Source organism: Pleurodeles waltl, chromosome 4_2, assembly GCF_031143425.1.
Source record: "Pleurodeles waltl isolate 20211129_DDA chromosome 4_2, aPleWal1.hap1.20221129, whole genome shotgun sequence".
NCBI classification, from domain to species: domain Eukaryota; kingdom Metazoa; phylum Chordata; class Amphibia; order Caudata; family Salamandridae; genus Pleurodeles; species Pleurodeles waltl.
Window position 1 is genome coordinate 1,052,128,667 of NC_090443.1, and position 24,197 is coordinate 1,052,152,863.

Here is a 24,197-nt window from a genome sequence, read left to right on the forward strand (position 1 = left end):
CCAGGCACTGCATGCCTTGATGCAGCCTTGCTATGCTCCCGCAGGGGCTGGTGACCCGAGGCACTGCATGCTTTGATGCAGCCAGACTATGCTCCCACTGGGGGCTGGTGACATGAGGCACTGCATGCTTTGATGCAGCCTGGCTATGCTCCCACTGGGGCTAGTGACCCCAGTCATTGCATGCCTTGATGCAGCCTTGCTATGCTACCACTGGGGACTGGTGACCCAAGGCACTGCATGCTTCGATGCAGCCTTGCTATGCTCCCGCAGGGGCTGGTAACCCGAGGCACTGCATGCTTTGATGCAGCCGGGCTATGCTCCTACTGGGGGCTGGTGAACCGAGGAACTGCATGCTTTGATGCAGCCTAGCTATGCTCCCACAGGGGGCTAGTGAACCGAGGAACTGCATGCTTTGATGCAGCCTTGCTATGCTCCCACAGGGGCTGGTGACATGAGGCACTGCATGCTTTGATGCAGCCAGGCTGTGCTCCCACAGGGGCTGGTGACATGAGGCACTGCATGCTTTGATGCAGCCTTGCAATGCTCCCACAGGGGCTGGTGACCCGAGGCACTGCATGCTTTGATACAGCCTGTTTATTAGACTCCCACAGGGGCTGGTGACCTGAGGCACTGCATGCTTCCATGCAGCCTGGCTATGCTCCCAAAGGGGCTGGTGACCCGAGGCACTGCATGCTTTGATGCAGCTGGGCTATGCTCCCACAGGGGCTGGTGACCCGAGGCACTGCATGCTTTGATACAGCCTGTTTATTAGACTCCCACAGGGGCTGGTGACCCGAGGCACTGCATGCTTTGATGCAGCCAGGCTATGCTTCCACTAGAGGCGGGTGACCCCAGGCACTGCATGCTTTGATGCAGCCTTGCTATGCTCCCACTAGGGGCTGCTGACATGAGGTACTGCATGCTTTAATGCAGCCTGGCTGTGCTCCCATTGGGGCTGGTGACCCCAGGTACTGCATGCTTTGATGCAGCCGGGCTATGCTCCCACTGGGGCTGGTGACCCCAAGCACTGCATGCTTTGATGCAGCCGGGCTATGCTCCCACTGGGGCTGGTGACCCCAGGCACTGCATGCTTTGATGCAGCCGGGCTCTGCTCCCACTGGGGCTGGTGACCCGAGGCACCGCATGCTTTGATGCAGCCTGGCTATGCTCCCACTGGGGCAGGTGACCAGAGGCAGTGCATGCTTTGATGCAGCCTGGCTGTGCTCCCACTGGGGCTGGTGACCCCAGGCACTGCATGCCTTGATGCAGCCTTGCTATGCTCCCGCAGGGGCTGGTGACCTGAGGCACTGCATGCCTTGATGCAGCCTTGCTATGCTCCCGCAGGGGCTGGTGACCCGAGGCACTGCATGCTTTGATGCAGCCGGGCTATGCTCCCACTGGGGGCTGGTGACATGAGGCACTGCATGCTTTGATGCAGCCTGGCTATGCTCCCCCTGGGGCTTGTGACCCCAGGCAATGCATGTCTTGATGCAGCCTTGCTATGCTTCCACAGGGGCTGGTGACCCGAGGCACTGCATGCTTTGATGCAGCCTGGCTATGCTCCCACTGGGGCTGGTGACCCACGGCACTGCATGCTTTGATGAGGCCTAGCTACTAGACTCCCACTGGGGCTGGTGACCCGAGGCACTGCATGCTTTGATGCAGCCGGGCTATGCTCCCACTGGGGGATGCGGACTGAGGCACTGCATGCTTTGATGCAGCCGGGCAATGCTCCCACTGGGGCTGGTGACCCCAGGCACTGCATGCCTTGATGCAGCCTTGCCATGCTACCACTGGGGACTGGTGACCCGAGGCACTGCATGCTTCAATGCAGCCTTGCTATGCTCCCGCAGGGGCTGGTGACCCGAGGCACTGCATGCTTTGATGCAGCCGGGCTATGCTCCCACTGGGGGCTGGTGACATGAGGCACTGCATGCTATGATGCAGCCGGGCTATGCTCCCACTGGGGGCTAGTGACATGAGGCACTGCATGCTTTGATGCAGCTGGGCTATTCTCCGACTGAGGGCTGGTGACCCGAGGCACTGTGGGGCATATTTATACTCTGTTTGCGCCGAATGTGCGTCAAAAAGTTTGACGCACAATCGGGGCGAACCCTGCCCCATATTTATACTTTGACGTCCGACCCCACGGGCGTCAAAATTCCACCATGTGTGTCATTTTTTGGAAGGGGGAACCAGCCTTGCGTTAATTATATGCAAGGTAGGCGTTCCCTTCCAAAAAATGACTTTACGGCCTGTGCCCCATATTTATACTCTGACGTCATTTTGACGCACAGGAGGGGGTGGGCCTTAAAAAACGACACACAGCCTGATGTGCGCCGTTTTTTAACGCCTGGGTCAGGGCAGGCGTTAAGGGTCCTGTGGGTTCGGAAGGAGCCTAGAGGTGCCCTCCCCTGCCCCCAGGGACACCCCCTGCCACCCTTGCCCACCCCAGGAGGACACCCAAGGATGGAGGGACCCATCCCTGGGTAGTAAAGGTAAGTTCGGGTAAGTATTTTTTTCAGATTTTTTTTGTGGCATAGGGGGGCCTGATTTGGGCCCCCCTACATGCCACTATGCCCAATGACCATGCCCAGGGGACATAAGTCCCCTGGGCATGGCCATTGGGCAATGGGGCATGACTCCTGTCTTTGCTAAGACAGGAGTCATGTCAATGGAGGTTGGGCGTCAAAAATAATGGCGCAAATCCGGTTTGAGGCCTGAATTTTGCCTCAGACCTGACCTGCCCCATTTTTTGACGCACAACCCCCATTTTCCCATACGCCGGCGCTGCCTGGTGTGAGTCATTTTTTTTTACGCACACCAGTCCGCAGCGCCGGCTAACGTCATTCCATAAATAAGGGGCCCGCATTGCGCTTTGGAATGGCGTTAGCCGGCGGTAAAATGTTTGACGCACAACTGCGTTGGCGCAGTTGTGCGTCAAAAAGTATAAATATGGGCCTGTATGCCTTGATGCAGCCTTGCTATGCTACCACTGGGGACTGGTGACCAGAGGCACTGCATGCTTTGATGCAGCCGGGCTATGCAACCACTGGGGACTGGTGACCCGAGGAACTGCATGCTTTGATGCAGCCGGGCTATGCTCCCACTGGGGGCTGGTGAACCGAGGAACTGCATGCTTTGATGCAGCCTGGCTATACTCCCCCTGGTGCTGGTGACCCCAGGCACTGCATGCTTTGATGCAGCTGGGCTATGTTCCCACTGGGGACTGGTGACCCGAGGCACTGCATGCTTTGATGCAGCTTGGCTATGCTTCCACTGGAGCAGGTGACCTGAGGCACTGCATGCCTTGATGAAGCCAGGCTATGCTCCCACTGGGGGCAGGTGACCCGAGGCACTGCAAGTTTTGATGCAGCTGGGCTACTGCGCTCCCAATGGGGGCCAGTAAATGAGGCAGTGCATGCTTTGATGCAGCCTGGCTATGCTCCCACGGGGGATGATGACCCAAGGCCATGCATGCTTCTATGCAGCCTGGCTATGCTCCCACTGGGGACAGGTGACCTGAGGCACTGCATGCTTTGAAGCAGCCTGGGCACTAGGCTCCCACTGGGGCAGGTAACCCAAGAACATTCATGCTTTGGTGCAACCTGGCTATGTTCCCACAGGGGCTGGTAACCCAAAGCTGTGAATGCTTTGATGTAGCATGACAATGCTCCCACTGGGCCAGGAGACCTGAAGCCCTACATGCTTTGATGTATGCTGACGCTGCTCCCACTGGTGCAGGTGAATCTTCATTCATGGCTGTAGCCACATACATGGCTGTTGTAGGATTGTGAGACTGGGTGTCCTGGGACCCTTGTGGTTCTGGGCAGACTCAACAGAGAGATCATGTGACGTGCTGGGAGGTGTTAAGGTGTGGTTATTAACGGTTATGATGTGATTATTGAGTAGTGTGTGATCGGATGCTGGGGAATAAAGATATCTGATTTACAACTCCATGTGTGGATTGTTATTTTGCATGCTCCTGGGCTGGGGAGGATGCTACAATGGCTGATGAAGGTGGGATATATGCCAAACAAGGCTACTTTCCCTGAGAGTTGCAATGACTTAGTAAACTGCCTGTGCGTGCCGCATGCACTCAATTCGATGAGAAGCAGTTCAAAGTTGACGTGAGTGGAGTCGGAGCCCCTCTGTAGCCCTTATATGGTTCTCAAAGATGCAACCCTGTGGAGAAGCGCATTTAAAAAGCCCACCAGAGTCTATTGGTAAGGCTGAAAGAAGAAAATGAACCTTGTCACACCATAACACAGAGCTATTGAGGCAAAGCAAAACGCTAAAGGCAGTTACAACCAGGTGCAATGCAAAAAGCTAAATGCAACAACGATCAAGTGTGAGAAACAGAATCATAACTCACCGGCTAGAAAGAGGATGATGATCTACGACCTCAGTGCGGGCAGGATGACCCAAGTGCAAGCACGCGGCCTGAGCTTGCAGAAGTTGCAACTTTAGGTGAGTATCGGCCACTATATGAAGATCATACGCTCTCAACGGTGGTAGAAAAGAGTGTGAAGTATGATGCGGCTGGGTTTCTGAAACCACCAGCGCCATTCGATAAAGTCAAAAAATTTAATATATGAGACAGGTGGACCACATGGATCAAGACATTCGATGATTTCATAGATGCCCTAGAAGAATGATGCAAACTTGTACCGTCAGATCAAAGAAGCATTGAATACCAAGTTCAATCTGATGCGAAGGTTGACATTGAAAGGTACATTTTCAATCAAGCAAGTCAGCACTCTGGTGAAAAAATTGATACGTTTGCTAAAATACTTGATGTGCTCATCAAACACTGTAAGTTTAGTGAATTTAATAATGAAGAAGCTTCTTGCCTCATAATCATCAATGGCTGTTTGTCAGACTCTTTCAGAAGATGCATGTTGAGAAAGATGCTCAGTTTAGAAAAAATACTGATGATCGCAAGAACTGATAAAAGAGCCAGCTGAAAAACTGCTGCTATCAATCAATCAATCAATCAACAAATGTATTAAGCGCGCTACTCACCCGGTAGGGTCTCAAGGCGATATGGGGGTGGGGGTGGAATGAGAAAAAAAGGGGGGATGCCGATTTACAGTTCAAAAAGCCATGTCTTGAAGTGTTTTCTGAAGGCCAGTAGGTCCTGGGTCTTGCGTAGGTTGGTGGGGAGAGAGTTCCAGGTCTTGGAGGCGGGGTAGGAGAAGGATCTGCCTCTGTAGGTAGTGCATTGTATGCGGGGGACTGTGGCGAGGGCGTGGTCGCCAGAGCGGAGGAGATGAGTGGGAGTGTGGAAGTTCACTCTTTCATTGAGGTAGACTGGTCCAGTGTTGTGAGGGATTTGTGGGCGTGGATGAGGATCTTGAAAGTGATCCTTTTGCTGATGGGCAGCCAGTGAAGGATTCTGAGGTTGGCAGAGATGGGTTCATGACGTGGGAGGTTCAGGATGAGCCATGCAGGTGCGTTCTGGATCCGCTGGAGTTTCTTCTGAAGCTTGACTGTGGTACCAGCGTAGAGGGTGTTTCCGTAGTCTAGTCTGCTGCTGATGAGTGCATGGGTGACAGTTTTCCTGGTTACTATGGGGATCCATTTGAAGGTCTTATGCAGCATGCGGAGGGTGTTGAAACAGGAGGAAGTTATAGAGTTGATTTGCTGGGTTATGGAGAGAGAGGAGTCTAAGATGATGCTGAGATTGCGTGCGTGGGTGGAGGGTGTTGGGGGTGGTCCTGGGGCGGTGGGCCCCAGGAGTCGTCCCATACTGTCCTGTTGGGGCCGAAGATGATGATTTCGGTTTTGTTGGAGTTGAGTTTGAGGTGGCTTGCTGTCATCCATTTGGCGGTGGCGAGGAGTCCGGCGTGGAGGTTTGTCTTGGCGGTGGTGGGGTTCCTGGTGAGGGAGATGACGAGCTGGGTGTCGTCTGCGTAGGATATGATGGTGATTTTGTGGGGGCGGAGGATGTTGGCAAGCGGGGCCATGTAAATGTTGAAGAGGGTAGGGCTGAGGGAGAACCCTTGGGGGACCCCACAGATGATCTTGGTTGCTAGGGACTGGAAGGGAGGGAGGCGAGCTTTCTGGGTTTTTTTGGCGAGGAAGGAGGCGAGCCAGTCCAGGGCCTTGTGTTGGATTCCTACATCCAAAAGGCATGTTCGAGGATTTGGTGGCAGAAAGTGTTGAAGGTTGCAGAGAGGTCCAAGAGGATGAGTGCGACTGTCTCGCCCTTGTCAACTCTGGTTCTGATGTCATCAGTGCAGGCGATGAGGGCAGTCTCAGTGCTGTGGTTCTTGTGGAATCCAGACTGGGAGGTGTCAAGTGCATTGTTTTCCTTGAGGCAGGTGGGCGTTCACAAGCTTCTCAGTGACCTTGGCGGGTAAGGGGAGAAGGGAAATGGGGCGGTAGTTTGTGAACCTGCTATGGAAGCTGGAACAGTGAAAAATTAATCAGCTTTGGTCATGAAAAGCAAACACAAGTACCAGGCAGATTCATGCCCATCGACGTCTTCAAAGAAGGAACAATTTTGTTTCCGATGTGGGTTTTCATATCACCACAAAGATAAATGTCTGGTCATAGGACAGACGTGCAAGGGTTGTAGAAAATAAAACTACTTCTCACTGGTCTGCAAAGCTAAAGAGAAACTAAATATATCACAGCGAGAAGAGAAAATGGATGCCACAGAGTTCCAGAAGCATTCTCGCCACGCCCCCAAGGCCAAAAAGCAGCACCAATTATGACAAGTAGAAACCAGATGAGGGCAATCCTCATCAAGCTCGTCCGACAAAGGCTCTTCAATGTCTTTATCGAGCATCAGTGAGGAAGATGAATGTGCGATGATGATGTCGACCTAAGGACGCTAAGCGCATGCTGGTTTGGCCGCTTGCAAGGAAGAAAGACAAAGACAAACCATCAAACAAAACAACCAAGTTCATTTGGACACTGCCCCAAGATTACAATAAAGGTCAGTGGTTGCCCCATAACCTTCATGATCGACTGTGGTGCATCGATCAACATCATGCCAGTCGAGAAACTCAATAACCTGTCTCCTGTGCCACGCCTCAACCTGTCAAACACAAAGGTATACACGTGGCTGCTTCTAAACCATTGAAAAGTCAAGGGTCATTCACTGTGACACTGAGATACAGGACAGTGTCCGTAAAAGCGCCTATCCATGTACTTCAAGGAACTTCATACAGCGCATGCCTGCTCAGGTTTGCCACTGATGCTGACATGGGACTTATATCTCTCAGTTATAAGCTACACACCCAATCTGAAATGGTGAGGCAGTTCCCGTTGTTGTCCATGGCCTAGGAAGCCTCAATATAATGAAAGTGCAACTTCACATTAACAAGGACATTTGGCCTGTTGCCTAGCAGCACCGCATAATTCTTTTCAGTTGCAAGAACCTGTTGAGAAAGAACTGAAAACGTTGTTGAAGCATGACATCATTGGGCGCTCTCTCAGTCCTACGCAATGGGTTTCGACAATAGTGGTGGTGCCAAAGAAGGACAGTGGAGGTGCAGTGCACATCTGTGTAGATATGCGCCAGGCTGACAAAGTGATTGAGAGAGAAAGACATCCTGTCCACACATAGGCCCGTATTTATACTTTTTTAGCGCCGCACTTGCACTGCTTTTTGACAGAAAAGCAGCGCAAATTTACAAAATACAATTGTATTTTGTAAGTTTGTGCCGCTTTTGCGTAAAAGAATTATGCAAATGCGGTGCTAAAAAAGTATAAATATGGGCCATAGTGAACATGATTATGCAACTGAACAGTGCCAAAGTTTCCCATCTTGACCTGAACAAGGGACAGCACCACCTCAAGCTGGAAGAGAATTGCAGGCACATCACTACTATTTTGCCTCATGTTGGTTTGCTCAAATATAAAAGGTTGAGTTGTGAACTGTTGTCAGCTGCAGAAATATTCCAAGATGTTATCCGCCAAATAATTCAACCTGTCGCACATGCTTTCAATTATAGTGATGACATACCGGTATTTGGAGCAGCCCGAGAGAAGCGTGACAAGGCTCTTATACATGTGTGCCAGCTGCCTGCTGATGAGGGGCTCACTCTAAACGTGGCAAAATGCAAGATTCATAAAAACAAGCTTAAATTCTTTGGGCACATATTCTCTGATGAGGAAATGGCTCCTGACCCAGATAAAGTATAAGCCTTGTCAGCTACTTGCCCTCCACAAAATGTCACCATGCTGGGATTCTTCTTGAGCATGGCCAGCTATTGTTCAAGGTACATTTGTGACTTTGTTATCATGAGTGCTCTATTAAGAGAAATTAAATGTCCCTTTTCAGTGGTCTGCTGAATGTGATAAGAGTTTCAGAAAAATATAACATGCGATTGAAATGGAACTGAAACCGCCTATTTTATCCCCAAGTTACATAGTGAGAGCCCTATGGATGCGGGACCGTGGGGCTGGGGGCAATCCTTGCTCAACATAATGGTCATCCAAACGCTCAGAGACATAGGGGGTGATTCCTCCGCCGCCCGCCAGACTTCCCCCTCCAAAATACCGCTCCGCGGTCGGAAGACCGCTGAGGGTATTCTGGGTTTTGCACTGGGCTGGCGGGCGACCGCCAAAAGGCCGCCCGCCAGCCCAGTGCAAAACTACCTTCCCACGAGGACGCCGGCTCCGAATGGAGCCGGCGGAGTGGGAAGGTGCGACGGGTGCAGTGGCACCCGTCGCGAATTTCACTGTCTGCAATGCAGACAGTGAAATTCTTTGTGGGGCCCTCTTACGGGGGCCCCTGCAGTGCCCATGCCATTGGCACTGCAGGGGCCCCACGACAACCCATACCGCCATCCTGTTCCTGGCGGGCGAACCGCCAGGAACAGGATGGCGGTATGGGCTGTCAGAATCCCCATGGCGGCGCAGCGAGCTGCGCCGCCATGGAGGATTCAAATGGGCAGCGGAAAACCGGCGGGAGACCGCCGGTTTTCCACTTCTGACCGCGGTCAAACCGCTGCGGTCAGAATGCCCAGCAGGGCACCGCCAGCCCGTTGGCGGTGCCCCCGTCATTTTAGCCCTGGCGGTCTTGGACCGCCAGGGTTAGAATGACCCCCTAAGTGGCCTAGTCAAAGTCTGTCAGACACCGAACGTGCATAGTACATAGGGGCCCATTCTAAAGAATGGAAGCCTCCTTTTAACGCCTACTCTTGCGTAGAAAATAGACTCGGTGCAGCGCCACTTTCCATTAATCTGCCCCTGAGTGTGGTTCCCAACTCTAGACGAGCGAATTGAGAAGGAACTAAAAGAGTGCCATCTGTGCAACTGCCTTTCCCCCCAAAAGTCCCAGCATCCATTGACAATGTTTAATCTTCCTACACAGGTGTGGGAAAGAGTTGCAGTTGACTTCTTTGGGCCCTTAGGAAATGGACATCATTTCATGGTACTTATCAACAAGTATTCAAGCTTTCCTTTGGGGAAGAATTATCATCGACCACCCATGACAAGGCCATTGAGTGGCTGGATGACATCTTTGCAGTGTGGAGTATTCCCGCCATCCTCAAATCTGATAATGGCCCTCCTTCCAACCGCAGAAAGTTCAAGGAGTTTCTAATTAAACTAAATGTCAAGCACCAAAAGAGAACACCTCTGTGGCCCCAGGCCAATGTTGTTGTTGAACTATTCATGGTTACCCTCAAAAGGGTTATTCATCGATGGAGGGAATCAAGCTTAATCGAGCCCTATGTCAAGTTTGTGTCCTGAACACTTCTTGAAAGTGCAAGATTAAAACATATGCCAATCAGCATCGACGAGCTCAGGAAACACTCTTCGATGGAGGTGACTGGGTCCTGATCACGTAGAAACAAAAGTGGAAAGCAGACACACGCTGCTGGCGATTCTCTGGGGTTGGTGATGTGCAAAGGATACATGGGGACAGCACATCATCCCGGAAAGTTCATCACATGGGATTCACTCTTTAAACACCTACCTCAACATTCATCAGCACCTGCCATTAAAAATGATGTGACCTTGATTGACAGCCCAGACCAAGCATTAGAACCTGTGGCAATGGTGCATGACTAGAGTGCATCCTGAGCGCCTCATAAACAGAATCTGGCCGACTAGTGGGAGTGCCTCAGCAACATGTTGAAGAGTTGTAATGCAACTGTTTGTGATTTGTTTAACAAGGGGGAGATGTAGTGTTCTGAGACTGGTGTGCTGGGACCCTTGCAGATCTGGGCGGACTCAACAGAGAGATCACGTGACGTGGTGGGAGGTGTTAAGGTGTGGTTATTAACGGTTATGACGATTATTGAATAGTGTGCGATTAGATGCTGAAGAATGAAGGCATCTGATCTAGAGCTCCATGTGTGGCTTGTTCTTTTGCCTGCTCCCGCTGGGGAGGACGCTAGAGCTTTGATTTCTTTTTGGGTATGCACAGTAGGAGGCGTTGCCCAATGCGGAGGCTCAGTGCCACCAGGGGCATAGCTTCAGGGAGGGTGTTTGGGGTGTTACACCCTCCTCATGAATGTATTCTCTAATAAATAGTTGGGTACAGGTGCTTTAAGCCAGGTATGGTGAAGTGTTTGTCGGATTTCACTTGGTAATTGTACATACACACAGACACAAACACACACACACTGCCACTTTTGGAGTTCTTAATAATGGAAATTTAACAAAATATTGAGTTTTAAGTACCCTTATCAAGCCCCACTCATTCCCTTTTCACTGCTACTAAAGCCCCCCTTGTGTCCTGCTTCTCTGCCAGCATGAAAATCTGAAGCTCAGCCACCCCCACCTCCCGCAGCCCCCAAAGCTAACTAACCAAGCTAAGCCGCTGAGCGCCACAGATGGTCTAGCATTATTGGGGGTTTGTGTTTTGATATTTTCTGGTAGTGTTATAAAGTATTAAATGCAGAGAGGTGTGAAAGGGGGATGGTGAGCATGGGTGTCCTTATGAGGGGCATATTTACAAGCTTTTGGCGCAGGGCAGCACCACAAGACTTCTTGCTGCCCTGCCCTGTGTCAAACGAAAAGGGCAGGAATGTGCTGTATCTATACGCTGGCGCACAATGAACTACCAATGCAGGCACCTTTGCACCATGGTGCAAGGGTGTCTGCTTTGCTGGGAATGATTGTTTCTGTGCAGGAAGGGGCACCTTCCTGCACAAAAACAATCCAGAGAGGCGTTTTCCTCTTTCTATGTCTGCTGCAGAATGCAGCCCACATATAAAAAGAAAAAACAAGTAGAAATTAAGGTATTTCTCCTCGTTGCACCTCCCTTATGCCTCCCCTGAGGCAGCGCAGTCTTTTGAGGCATTCCCAGGTTTACACAACCTTGTAAATCTGGTGGTGCGGCAAAATCCATGGTTGTTGCGTTGGAATACCCACAGCAACACCCATGGAATGCCTCCCTGTCGCAGTGACATGCATTGCATTGACTCAGTCCATATTTACAAGGCCATGAAAAGCCACGCAGGATGGCTTTACGTGGCGTTATAAATATGGCATTGCAGTGTGCGCCGCCAAACCGTCACTAAAAGTGATGTTTCTGCGGGGCAAAGGGTCTTGTAAACAGGGCCCTCACTTTGAGCTGTGATGCGTAACACGTAAAACACTGGCAGATTTCTGTGCGTTATATGGTTCCAGCAGGTAAATGTTTGCAGCAAAATCAATGACTTTGGCTCCCGTTTACTGTGCAGGGCGGAAGGTAAAGGGCTGGGTGCAATGGACCCCTCAGACCTCTGGACCCGGTGCCACTGCACCTGGTACTCTATTGATAGGTACGCCCCTGCTCATTCATTGTTGGGTGAGATAGAGGGCAAACAGCTGGGGTGCAATGAGACCCTTAAACATCTGGGTCCCAGTGCAACTGCACCTGCTGTACTTGTGAGAGCCTTGTCTCATTTATTGTTGGCTGGGATGGAGTGGGGGCACCTGTGAGGACAGAAATATTACTTCTGCTAAATCGATCCGATTTAAACAAAAAAAGGGGGATCCTGTGACAACATTGGACTTTTATATCAGGTATGGGGAACATTTTTTTAAATTGATTTATTTTAATTGGGAAGTGCTCACATAAACTGCATCTATGCGCTATGAATCACAGTGAGGATTAGAGGAAAAGCCTGTTCTTAATTGATGTGAAAGAAATTCAGGGGTATATTTACAAGCCCCTTGCGCCTTCTTACGCCACACTAGAGTCATTTTTGATGCTAATGTGGCGTTAAGGTGGCCTTTTCCCAGCACCATATTTACAACGTGGCGCAATGCTTGCATTACGGCACTTTGTAAACCTTTGTGCCACATTATGCCTGCGCCAGGTATATTGTTTGCAAGGGGGGCGTTCCCCCACAGGGAGGCCCAAAAAAATTACACAGTGAAATTTACAACATTTCACTGCGTCATTTCTTTCCATCTTATTTAACGCCTGCTTAGGGCGGGTGTTAACCTGACGCTTCCATAGTAACCTATGAGCCTCCCTGTGCTTTACTGCACTAGCTTCAGAATTTTTGATGCTAGTGCAGCAAAGAGCCACAACAGCACAAAAAATTCTGAGGCTATTGTCCTAACGACTGCCATGGTTGCGACATGTTGTAAATATGCCACACCCATAGTGTTGTTAGGTGGCGGGGGCAAGAAAAGTGGCACATCGGGACTTCAATTACACAATATAGTGTTTTTGTTAAATGCACAAATTGACAACATCATTAAAGGGTTAAACATGAGTTCACAAGAGCTTGTGGCCCTCACCAAAACCATCTCGTAAACACAAGATTTACATTCAGTTCGAGGGACCTTGAGAAGAGTGACGTGGATGGTCAGGAGAAAACAACGCTCAGGGATATGATGTCACAAGACCCGCCCTAATGGTGCTTCCAGCAAGAGCCAGCCCTGCCCCAGGAACACGGGGGCATATTTACAAGCCGCCTGTGCCACCAGTGGACACTTTTAGTGATGCACTGGTGGCACAAGTTGCAGGCCCATATCTACAAGGCCACACAAAGCCACTTGGCGTGGCTTTTCATGGCTTCATAGAAATGGAGAAAGGCAACGCAGCGCAAGTCGCTGAGTTGCCTTACTCTGCGCCAAAGAGGCATTCCATGGGCGTGGTCTGGGTTTTCCCACGCAACACCCATGGATTTTGATGCATTCCCGGATTTGTAAGGCTCTGTAAACCCAGGAAGGCGTCAAAAGTCTACGCCTCCCCAGGGGAGAGGAGAAATAACTTTAAGTGAGCAGCACACATAGAAGGAGGAAAACGCCTCCTTGGATTGCTTTTATGCAGAAAGTGCCCCTTCCTACACAAAAACAATAATTCCTACAACGCAGACAGCTTCGCACCATAATGCAAGGGTGCCTACGTTGGCACATGGCAGCCAATTGTGCACCAGCGCAGTGGAAGTGAACAGAAATGCGCTGTATCGTATAAAGGTGGCACATTCCTGCCCTTTTCGTTTGATGCAGGGCAGTGCCACAAGAAGCCTTGCGGCACTGCCCTGCTCCAAAATACTATAAATGTGCCCCACAGCCCTTACCCTACCTCTACATGAGGCAGTAAAACTGAGGGGTGAACAGACAGGGCAACGGGGTGCCCAGGGCCTGCAAGTTAAATGCCACTAGTGGACTGCAGCACCCATGTTCCAACCCTTGGCAGAGTAAACCTGGCCTACCATTTGTAGACTGGCTGTTGCAGCTTTACACTGCAAATTGGTTCTTGCGCTGTAACCCATTTTGACAGATCCAAACCTTCCTTTTGATGATGTATATGCCCCCTATGTAGGCCTTATTACCCATACGGTAGGGTGCCTGGACTTTAAACAGTAGGACATGTAGAAATTTAGGGCCAGATTTTAGGAAAGTGGCACTACACCCAGTGCAGCTACTTTTTTCTTGCGCCCCCTAACGCCACCATGTGTGCGCTGTATCTAAGATACAGCGCACCATGGCTCGTAGTTAGGGAAGTAGCGTCAAAAGTTTTGATGCTAGTTCGGAGCTTTACAGGATTAGCGTAAAAAATATTGATGGACCTGGACTGGACCCTGCTGTTCGCCTGTGCCTGACACTCTGTTGGTGTCCAAGTGCCTCCCCTGAGGTCCTGGGGGTCTTTAGAACTGTACTTCTGTGGCAGATTGGGACTTAGTATATTAAAGTCAGAAGGAAAATCTTTAACAAGGATGAACCTGGTCAATGCATCCGACCCGTACTCCGTCAGGGTCAGTGTCAAAATGCACCTAAGTCCTGTTCTACTGTGATCATTGACTATCATTGGCACTTTATGCTTCAAGGCGCCATTTCTACTTAAACTTTTAAAAAATCTGATCTCTGGTTTCCCTTATTGGATCATTTTGGTGTCAATTAGTTTATTTAAATCTTACTCTATTTTTCTAGTTTGGTTTGGGATTTTTATTCTTTGTGTTTCGACTTTATTACTGTTTTGTTACTGGAGACATACGTTACACCTTGCCCTAAGTTAAGACTGTCTTCTCTGTGCCATAGGTAGCAGGGAGTTGACCTCAGGTTTATTTAGTGACTTTGATGGTTCAACCTGACAAGGGTTGCGAGTGTTCCTTGAGGTGGAAAGTCACCCCAAAAAATAATCAAATTATTTTACACCATCATATTCTTGTTGAGTTGGGCACGATTCATCACTATCCCCGTTAGTAGACATAACGGGCCAACAATGGCCCGCATTTTGCTTTTTCACCATTAGCGCAGGGCACTTTCCTTCCTGTTCGTGATAGACCACTATGATTTTTATGGGTGCCCCGTCCCAAGGGTGTAGCTTCAGGGGGGGTGTTTGGGTTGTTACATCCCTCTAATAAGTGTATTTTCAGGTAAATAGTTGGGTGCAGGTGCTTTTAATCGTGTATGGTGAGGTGTCTGTGGACTTCAGAAGGAATTTTTTAATAAACACAGACAAAAATGCACAGACTCTCCCTCTCTGCTTTGAAAGACTTCGAAAATGTTGGTTATTGTGTAAAGTATTGTGTTTTCTCTCATTTACTACCCCTAACAATCTGCACTTGTCTCCCCTTTTCATGGCCCCTTTAGCCCCTCTCTTGCACCCTCCTTGTCCTACAATGCATTTAAAGATTATATGCCAGCTTGATTGTTGGAAAATCTGAGGCTCACGCCCCGCCCCCGAATCTTACTGACCAAGCTACAACTCTGCACGGCCCACTACATACTGGCAGGTCATGATGTCTACCACTTCCCCCTTTCTCAGAAAGGGATCTGGGGGCACAGAGGAGGAGGGTGGATGGGACCTCAAAGTCTCTTTATGCCCTGATGCCTTGAGTCAATAACCACTGACCTTGGTGCTGCAGGTTCACCCCCTCTATAACAAAGTAGGTAGATGGGACCCCCGGAGCGGTGAGGTCTGTAGGTCTCTGAATGCTGAATCAACTTTCACATTTTCTCCTCTCACCCAGCTAGGCATGGAGCAGCCCTCCAAGGCCACCCCAACGGAGCTCCCCGATGAGCAGTCTCTGGTACATGCTGAAGAGACCCTGGGAGATGCTCACAGGGACCAGACAGAGGAGCCTGCTGGAGACGACCACCTTAATACTTCGAAGATCGATGGAGACGTCGATCCAGAGCAGACCCCGGGAGCTCCTCCCACTGACACGAGTCAAGAAGAGACCCCAAGGTCCGATACCAGAGACACGACTCAGAAGTTGAGTGGAGACCACAACACTGATGGTCGTACAGAGAAGGCCCCTGGAGTCTGCCTTGGAAACACAAGTCCACATGGGACCATGGGAGCTCATCTCACAGAGAGGAGTCAAGAAGATCCCTCTGGAACTGACCACTGTGACACAATCCCACCGGGGACACCTGGAGCCAAGGACAAGGACACAGTGAACGAAGAGCCCACGGTGACCCAAGAGATCACAGAGCCGGAAGCAACACCCCCGGACCCCGAAGAGAGGGAAGGAAACAGGGGTGAAGCGAAACAGAAGGAGCCAGGGAAAGACAAAAAGGAGGGTGACAACACACTTTTAGGAGAGGCATCAGAAGAGAAGGAGGAGGCCACAGAAGAGGTGGAGGTTGGGGAGGAAGAGAAACATGCAGACGTCAAAAGCGGCGCCCAAGCGACGGAGGTAAGAATATTTTTTTTAATTTTGTGATGATTAGTGCTGCACACCTGGGCTTTTGAGTGAGATTTGAGGAGGGCTCATTGGTGAATGTGAGTGTGCATGTGTTCAGTGCACATGATGGCTGGGGGGCACCAGGTCACAAAGTCCTAGAAAGTGGTCTAAGTGAAGATGGCCTGAGTGAATAGGATCCATAATGGCACTCGGCCTGGTGTGGGAGGGAAGGAACCTCTCAAGATGGCACAGACTGGTTTACGGAAGGCTCATTGTGGCACACCAAAGCAGTGACTGGCATTTGTGGAATTCCTAGGTCATATTTTGTCACTGACTGGTCTACGGAGGAACAGCTAGGCACACAAGGTCATTGGCTGGCCTACGGAGGATACATAGGGAACATGAAGGCAGGCGTTGACTGGTCTCCAGAAGATGCTTGAGGCACGTCAAGGTTTAGATTTGAGGGGATGCTTCAGTCATCTGGGGAATGTTTGAAGCATATGAGGAATGCATGAGATGTTTTGGGGATGCTTGTGAGATATGGGGGATGCTTGAATCATATCGGGGATGCTTGAGGCATATGGAAGATGTGTGAAGTAAAGGTGGCATTCTTGAAGCATATGAGGGATGCTTGAGCCATTAGGGGGATGCTTGAGGCATATGGGGAATGCTTGAGGTATATGTGGTATTCTTGAGGCATATGGGGGATGTGCGAGGTATATAGGGGATGCTTGAGGCACATGGGAGATGCTTGAGGTATATAAGGGATGTTTGAGGCATATGTGAGATGTTTGTGACATATGGGGGATGCTTCACCCATACAGAGCCTGCTGAAGGCATATAGGGATGCTTGAGGTGTATGGGAGTTGTGTGGCATATATGGGAAATGCTTGAGCTATATAGGGGATGCTTGAGGTATATGGGAGGTGCTTGAGGTATATAGGGGATGCTTGAGGCACATGGGAGATGCTTGTGACATATGGGAGATGCTTGAGGTATATACAGGATGCTTGAGGCATATGGGGGTTGTGTGAGGTATATGTGGTATTCTTGAGGCATATGGGGGATGTGTGAAGTATATAGGGGATGCTTGAGGCATATGGGAGATGCTTGTGACATATGGAAGATGCCTGAAGTATATAGAGGATGCTTGAGGTATATGGGAGATGATTGTGATATATGGGGGATGCTTGAGGTATATAGGGGATGCTTAAGGCATATGGGAGATGCTTGTGAATATGGGGGATGCTTGAGGCATATGGGAGATGCTTGAGGCATATGGGAGATGCTTGTGAATATGGGGGATGCTTGTGACATATGGGGATGCTTGTGACATATGGGGGATGCTCGAGGTATATAGGGGATGCTTGAGGCATATGAGAGATGCTTGTGACATATGGGGGATGCTTGAGGTATATAGTGGATGCTTGAGGTATATAGGGGATGCTTGAGGCATATGGGGGATGCTTCACCCATATAGAACTGGCTGAAGGCATATGAGGATGCTTGAGGTGTATGGGAGTTGTGTGAGGTATATGGTAAATTGTTGAGGTATACTGGGATGCTCAGGGTAAATGGAGGGTGCTTGAGGCACACCTGGGTATCTTAGAATGAAAAGGGGTATGTAGGGACAGATTAATTTATCAGGGCATATGGGCATAGTCCAGTTAATTAACAACCTTATTATTGGTGACGCAATGAGTTTATTTACTAAAACTGAAAGCAGGTATTTAGGGCTAATGATTGTATTTTTATAAAATGACAAGCTGCTGTTGTGGTCAAAGGTAAAAAGTTTACTGAATTTGATATTTTGGAACAAAATCGAGATGTTGCTACAAGTTATTTAAAAGTTATCGCTGGTGATAATTGGTGCTGATGTGAGACATCACTGCTTGAACTGCTGCCTGAGGCTGGAGCCTGCAAGATGAATGTGATGAACCCCCCCCTTCTGTGTCCATCCGACCTGAGGAAGACTCTGGGACCTCAGGCCTGGGATCAGGGAAGCTGTGCATCATCTCACTTTCCAATCCTTCATCCCCAGGTAGATTCTCAAATGATCTGACAGGGAATCTACTTAAAAACAACAAAATAGCAAAAGGAAATAGACGTAGCTGGGAGGGAGGCGCTTCGTAAATGTTGAAAATAAGAGACTGCGTCAAATCACATATCCAGATTATCGACCTCAAAACCTATAGCTGTTTCTCCTTTAAATCCCATTGGTTAATGAGTTTATCGAGACTGGTTGAAGAGTACTGCCTGGTCTAACAAGGCTCATGTGCCAGGAAGTGTCTTTACCATCCAACCACTAATTAACCTTTTAGATCTAAGATGGAGCCTGGTGTATTGTAAGCAGTGGGTTGTCAATGGCCTGGAAACCTAAGAGAGGGGCTGCCTTAAGGAGGGCTGGGGTTATATTCCACCAGAGTGCTATAAGCACCGTCAGCAGATCTGGGACTTACACCCCCCAAATCACTGGCAACAATTAGTGACGTGGACTTTAGAAACTATAAAAGAATGTTACATATGCGCTGAAATGAGCCAAAGAATGTACTGAAAACTACAAATGTGAATTGTGGAGCATGTGTGAGAATGGACTATATTTTGGTTTTGTAGTCCTGGAAGAATTTCTTTATTGCGCAGGTAAAACATATTTATGTAAGTATATGGTATTTGTATAGCGGGAAACCTCACCTAAAGCCAGGTGGGTGCTGTACCTGGTCAAAGACAAGTGGAAAGCGAGCGAGGAAGAGGCGAGGAAGCTGGGCTTCGAATGGTTAATGCGTGTATCGTTCTTTAAAGAGGTGCGTCTTCAACTCTATCCTAAATTGGAGCAGCGCGGGGCTGTCCTGAAGGATAAGGAAATGTTGCTCCATATCCTGGGTGCATAAATACAGAAAGGCCTGCTGCCTTGTGTTTTTCTTTTTTACACTTCTTAGTCTGCAGTCTGATGGTGTCCTGGCTGCGGGTGTGCCGAGAGCCTCCGGAGATGGTGAGCGTGTCGGTAAGATACGTAAAGGTGCTGGTCGTGATAACTTTGTTAATAATGGAACTGGTTTTGGAGATCGTCCGGCCGGCAGGGAAAGCCACTGGTGTTCCATCAGGATGAGGGTGTAATGATGATATTTCTTGAGGCCCTGAATGAGATGTGCTGCAGCATTTAGGATGCCTTAAGGGGTGCCAGGGCTGAATTTGGGAGACCATATAGCAGGGCATTACCCCCATCCAGATGCAAGAATACGGAGTCTTGAACAGCAGTTCTGAAGTCGCTTTCTGGAAGAAACGGTTTGACTTTCTTTAGAAGGGGGAGCCGGTACAAAGCATTCTTTGCATTTTTTGCCAATGTCTTCCTTGAGGGTGAGGTTGTGTCCAGTGTGAATCCAAGTGACCTGGCCTTCGGTGACGTTTGGGGTTTGAAGCTGTCGAGGTTCAAGGGATTGAGCCAGGTTTGTACTATATCTTGTTCATTGCTCTTGGTAAACAACAGGAACTCTGTCTCGGTTGGGTTCAGCTTCGGGTCGGCGCTGGATGTCCAGATCTGCATGACGTGCAGGGAGAGTGTAGAGCAGTGGATCTGTAAACCAGAGGAGCCTTTCAAGCGGAACTGCGCGGCTGCATGTAAAGGTTGGAGACAGCAGGAGCCCGTATGAAGCCCTGGGGGGCTCAACATGTCATAGGGATCTTTTATGTCCTGGTGTCTCCATGCAAAAAAACTGGTGTTGGTTGGAAAGGCAGGCGGAGAACCAGTGACGGACATTGCCAGTGAATCCCATTTGCGACTCCAAGGTGTGTATGACGTAGGAATGGTCGACTTTATCGAAGGCAGCAGTTTATCGAAGGCAGCTGAAAGGTCCAGCAATATCTGGAAACAAGGGTCATCTTCATTTGTGGTCAGGAGGGCATTTTCTACGATGGATAAGGTTGCAGTCTCCACGCTGCAGCATAATTAGAAGCTTGCTGTGCAGGAGAAGGTTGGTATTGATGTAATTGTGGAGTTGACAAAGACTGCATTTTCAATGATCTTTCCGATGAATGGGAGGTGCGTGACGAGCCGGCAGCTGGTGATGTCATCGGGTCTAGTGTAGATTTCTGTAGGAGTGGGAGGATCTCGCATGAGGGAGCCACTGACAATGGTGAGTTGGGGGGATAGAGGCTCCCCAGAGAGAGCTTTGATGAACTATGAGAGTAGGACAACATCTTCATAAGAAGTGACTGATGGAGCCGAGTATGTCAGACAGATCTCTGAGAGTTGGGCTTTGAAGGCTGACCATTGCAGCATTCCACGGAAAGGGGAGGGTGAAAGACATGAAGCAGGCAATCAGAATACGTACAGTTCTGTTTTTAGGAGTGGGGGGTCGGGGTAGTTTTGTTTTGGGAGTGGGGGTCGGGGTACTTTTGTTTTTGGGGGTGGGGGATCAGGGTAGTTTGGTTTTTGGGGATGGGGGTCGGGGTAATTTGGTTTTTGGGGTTGGGGGTGTCGGGGTAGTTTGGTTTTTGGGGGCTGAGGGGTCAGGGTAGTTAGTGTTTTTGGGGGTGGGGGTTTGGGGTAGTTTGGTTTTTGGGAGTGGGATAGATTGTTTTTTGCGGGTGGGGGTTAGGGTAGTTTGGTTTTTGGGGGGTGGGGTCGAGGTAGTTTTGTTTTTGAGGGTGGGGGGTCAGGGTAGTTTGATTTTTGGGGTGGGGTGAGGGAGTCAGGTTGTTAGTTAGGGCTCTTGGGGGTGGAGGATCAGGGTGGTTTGGTTTTCAGGCAAGGGGTTGAGGTAGTTTCATTTTTGGGGGGTTGTGGGTATCGGAGTAGTTTTGTTTTTAGGGGCAGGGTGAGGAGGTCGTTGTTTTTAGGTTGAGGTCGGGGAAGGGTTTAGAGCTCAGGGTGGGTGGGAGGTACCTGGGGTAGTTTTGTTTTCGTGGTGGGGGGTCGGGGTAGTTTTAGTATTATGGGTGGGGTACCTCTGGGCCTTAGAACAGGTGGTGGGTTGCATGCTAGAACTACGCATGCCGTTCTCACACATGCCTTTACTAGGCATGCTTTTACAACAAAAAATCGTTGTAAAGGCATGTATGGTAATGGCATTCGTGGTAATAGCATTCATTGTTCCATCATACATTCCTTAAACGTGTTTAAATAAATGCCAGATGCCTCTGTGTAAACCTCGTTACGTACAATAATAACATCGTCTGTGACTTGTTGCTGCTGGGAGGACCCATGAGCACTTTTCTACCACCCTTTTTACTGCAAAACTGATACCGACCAGGGATACTGTTGTACTTATGTGAAACGAAAGCAAAGTAAGTTGCTGTACAATTAGGTAATTTTTTAGTGAAGTTAAAGATATATCAATTGAAATGTAATTATTAAATGTTTACATTTAATTGATCATTATTTTTATGATGGATAATATTTGTTGTCTGATCTCAATGTAGCACTTTCTTTTAAAATATGTAGTGTGCGCATGTTTCATGGTCTAACAAACTAGTCTTTGCCACATCTGGGCTAGATTTACTAAGGGCTTGCGGTGCCCTGGCCTCACGCAAGACGGTGCAGGGGCAATGCAAGCCCTTAAGTGAGATTTACTCTGCGACGCAGGGGCGCCGAGCATGGCTCTGCATGGCATACTATATCTGGAGTAACGCAAGGCAGCACAAGTGGGTGCGTTGTGCTACTCTGCCCTGGGAAGGCGTTCCATGGGTGGCTGTTCCCACGCATGCACCTACGGTTTCTGGCACTTTCCCAGATTTATTAAAACTAATAAACCTGCGAATGCACCAAAATACTACGCCTTCCCGGGGAGGCATAACGAGGATAAATATGCGTATTTCTCCTCGTTTTCTCCTCTTTCTACATGTGCTGCGTTCTGGTGGAGACATAGAAAGAGGTAAAAGCCTCCGAGGACTGTTTTCGTGCAGAAAGTGACACTATGGCCCAGGTATAAGAGCCCCTAGCGCCTCCTTGCGCCACATTAGTGTCATTTTTTTTACATTAATGTGGCAGTAGAAGGCCGAAAACTCCACACCATATTTACAAAGTGGCGCAATGCATGCATTGCACCACTTGTAACCTATGCGCTACGTTATGCCTGCGCCAGGAATAATATATGCAAAGGGGGTGTTCTCCCATTAAGGGGGCTGAAAAAATGGTGCAAGGAAATCTAAGAGATTTCTGTTCGGCATTTTTTTTTCTGCACTTTTAACGCCTGCTCAGGGCAGGCGTTAAACCAAGGCTCACCATTGGTTACAATGGGCGTCTGGGCGCTTTGCAGGATTAGTGTCAACAAATTTTATGCTAATCCTGCAAAGCGCTGGACTAGCGTAAAAAATGATGACGCTAGTTCCCTAACTACCGCCATGGTGCGCCGTATATTAAATACGGTACACACATGGTGGCATTAGGGGGGCGCTAAGGGGCGCTAGAAAAGTGGCGCTGCACTGGGTGGGCGCCACTTTTCATAAATATGCCCATAAGGGTGTCTGCATTGGCAGCCACTAGTGCGCCAGCACTGAGAGGGCAGGAGTGCGCCACCTCTTGGTAGAGATGACGCATTCCTGCCCTCTCCATTTGACACAGCGCTGCAAGTAATCTTGATGCGTTGCATTGCGCTATAGTAAATCTGAAACCCCCAACCCCTCTCAGTGTTTCAAGCCAATTCTATTCGATGATTGTGCTGGAGAAACGCACATCTTGGTCCCTTTTTCATGTTTTTCTTTAAGGGCCCCCCCTGCAGAACTACGAGAGTTCGGCCTCTGCTAACAACGAATTATTTGAATATTTAATGAGTTCCTGTAAAATAAATTGTGGCTTTTCCTGCCAGATGTTAAGCCCTATTTAGCTATATTCATGGGCACCCCGCCCCCTCCCCCCCCAGATTCTTGCTACACCCAGCGGGAGAGGAGGGGGTAAAGGGTGGGTTTGGGTGAGTGTACTGTGCAGGTGATTCGTGCATCATTAGCTGGAAACCACGCCGGGCGCCACTGCGAATCACTCACACCGCAGGGGTTAATTCGGGGTTAAACCGAGTAGATGGTCTGGGTAAAGAATTCCCCATTAGTTTTTGCCCTTTGTCCGCGGGTTAGCAAGAGCTCCGTGGGCCCAAATAAGAGCTGGGAAGTATCCCCCCTGGTCTGCCGGTTGGCATTAAAACAGAGTCTGTATTGGGGTGCTGTAGGCCCCCCACTCTCGGGCCCTGGTGCACTGCACCTGCTGCATTGTGGGGCCAGGACCATCTCCATCCCTCCGAGCGGACTCATCAGAAGAGCTGCCTGGGTGCAGTTCGGCTTGTCTCCACCAGAGGTCAGGCCGGGACCGCTCTGGGCGCTATCTCTGCCCCAGGCATGGGGGGGGTGGGGGGGAATCAGGGAGGAGGGCTCTGCTGGGCAGCACCTGCAGCCCCTAGAGAGTGAGCACATTTAACACAAGATTTCTCAGAGTTGATGCTTTATTTTCAGATATTACAGCTTGGAAACAGAGAGCTCTGCTGTCTCAAAGGAACTCGGAACAATTTCGGGTAAAATGAACTGACTTGCGTTGCAGGCAGTGCGCCAGCAAGGCCCATGCTGGTGCCCTAGTAAAGAAGTACTCCCGGGGCAACAGGTATGTACACCTGCTCGTGCACCCAGGGCACCTCACAGAAGGGGCCGCAGACGCTTGTGCGCCCCTTTCTGTAATACAGAGCGCGCTGGTGCACATATACCACTAGCGCTATCACCAGAGGGCGTTACCTCATATGCGTGGGACGTGGCCCCTGCAAATGAGGGAATCCCTTACCTCTGCACCCCCACCTTATTATAGACGCAGGCACAGAGGCAAAGAAGCTGACAGGAGCGCACAGACAGTGCAACACCTAGAATGTGGCAACCCTCTGGAGAGGGAATGGGGACCCTATGAACCCCCCCAGGCATCCCCTGGCAGGCGGGTGCAGTCACTCACTGTGCACCAACCTCCAAGGGGGTCTCTAGTCCTCCTTACAAGTGCAGGTGGGGTGCCACCTGCCCAGTGAAGCACAGAGCGCCTGCTTCAAAGCCCCTCAGTTTTTTATTTGTATGAGCTGCCCCCATGGCAGCACGTGTTCGTGGCCCTGGGGGCAGCACATCCAAGGTGATATAGCACACTGGGGGTCATTCTGACCTCGGTGGTAAAAGGCCCTTACCGCCGGTCAGAAGTCC

At 49.8% G+C, this 24,197-nt stretch overlaps 1 protein-coding gene across 4 annotated transcripts in view; it reads left to right on the top strand.

The window, feature by feature from the left end:
- The window catches only part of SMTNL1 (smoothelin like 1), a 124,713-nt gene that overhangs the window by 24,695 nt on the left and 75,821 nt on the right, over positions 1 to 24,197 (top strand). For 3 of the 4 annotated variants that reach the window (XM_069233055.1, XM_069233058.1, XM_069233057.1), the window contains exon 2: positions 15,384 to 16,055. In XM_069233055.1, the coding sequence (XP_069089156.1) occupies positions 15,390 to 16,055 (666 nt within the window). In that variant the 5' untranslated portion in view covers positions 15,384 to 15,389. The remainder of the gene's footprint in view (positions 1 to 15,383; positions 16,056 to 24,197) is intronic. The other variant, XM_069233056.1, reaches the window with a different exon arrangement.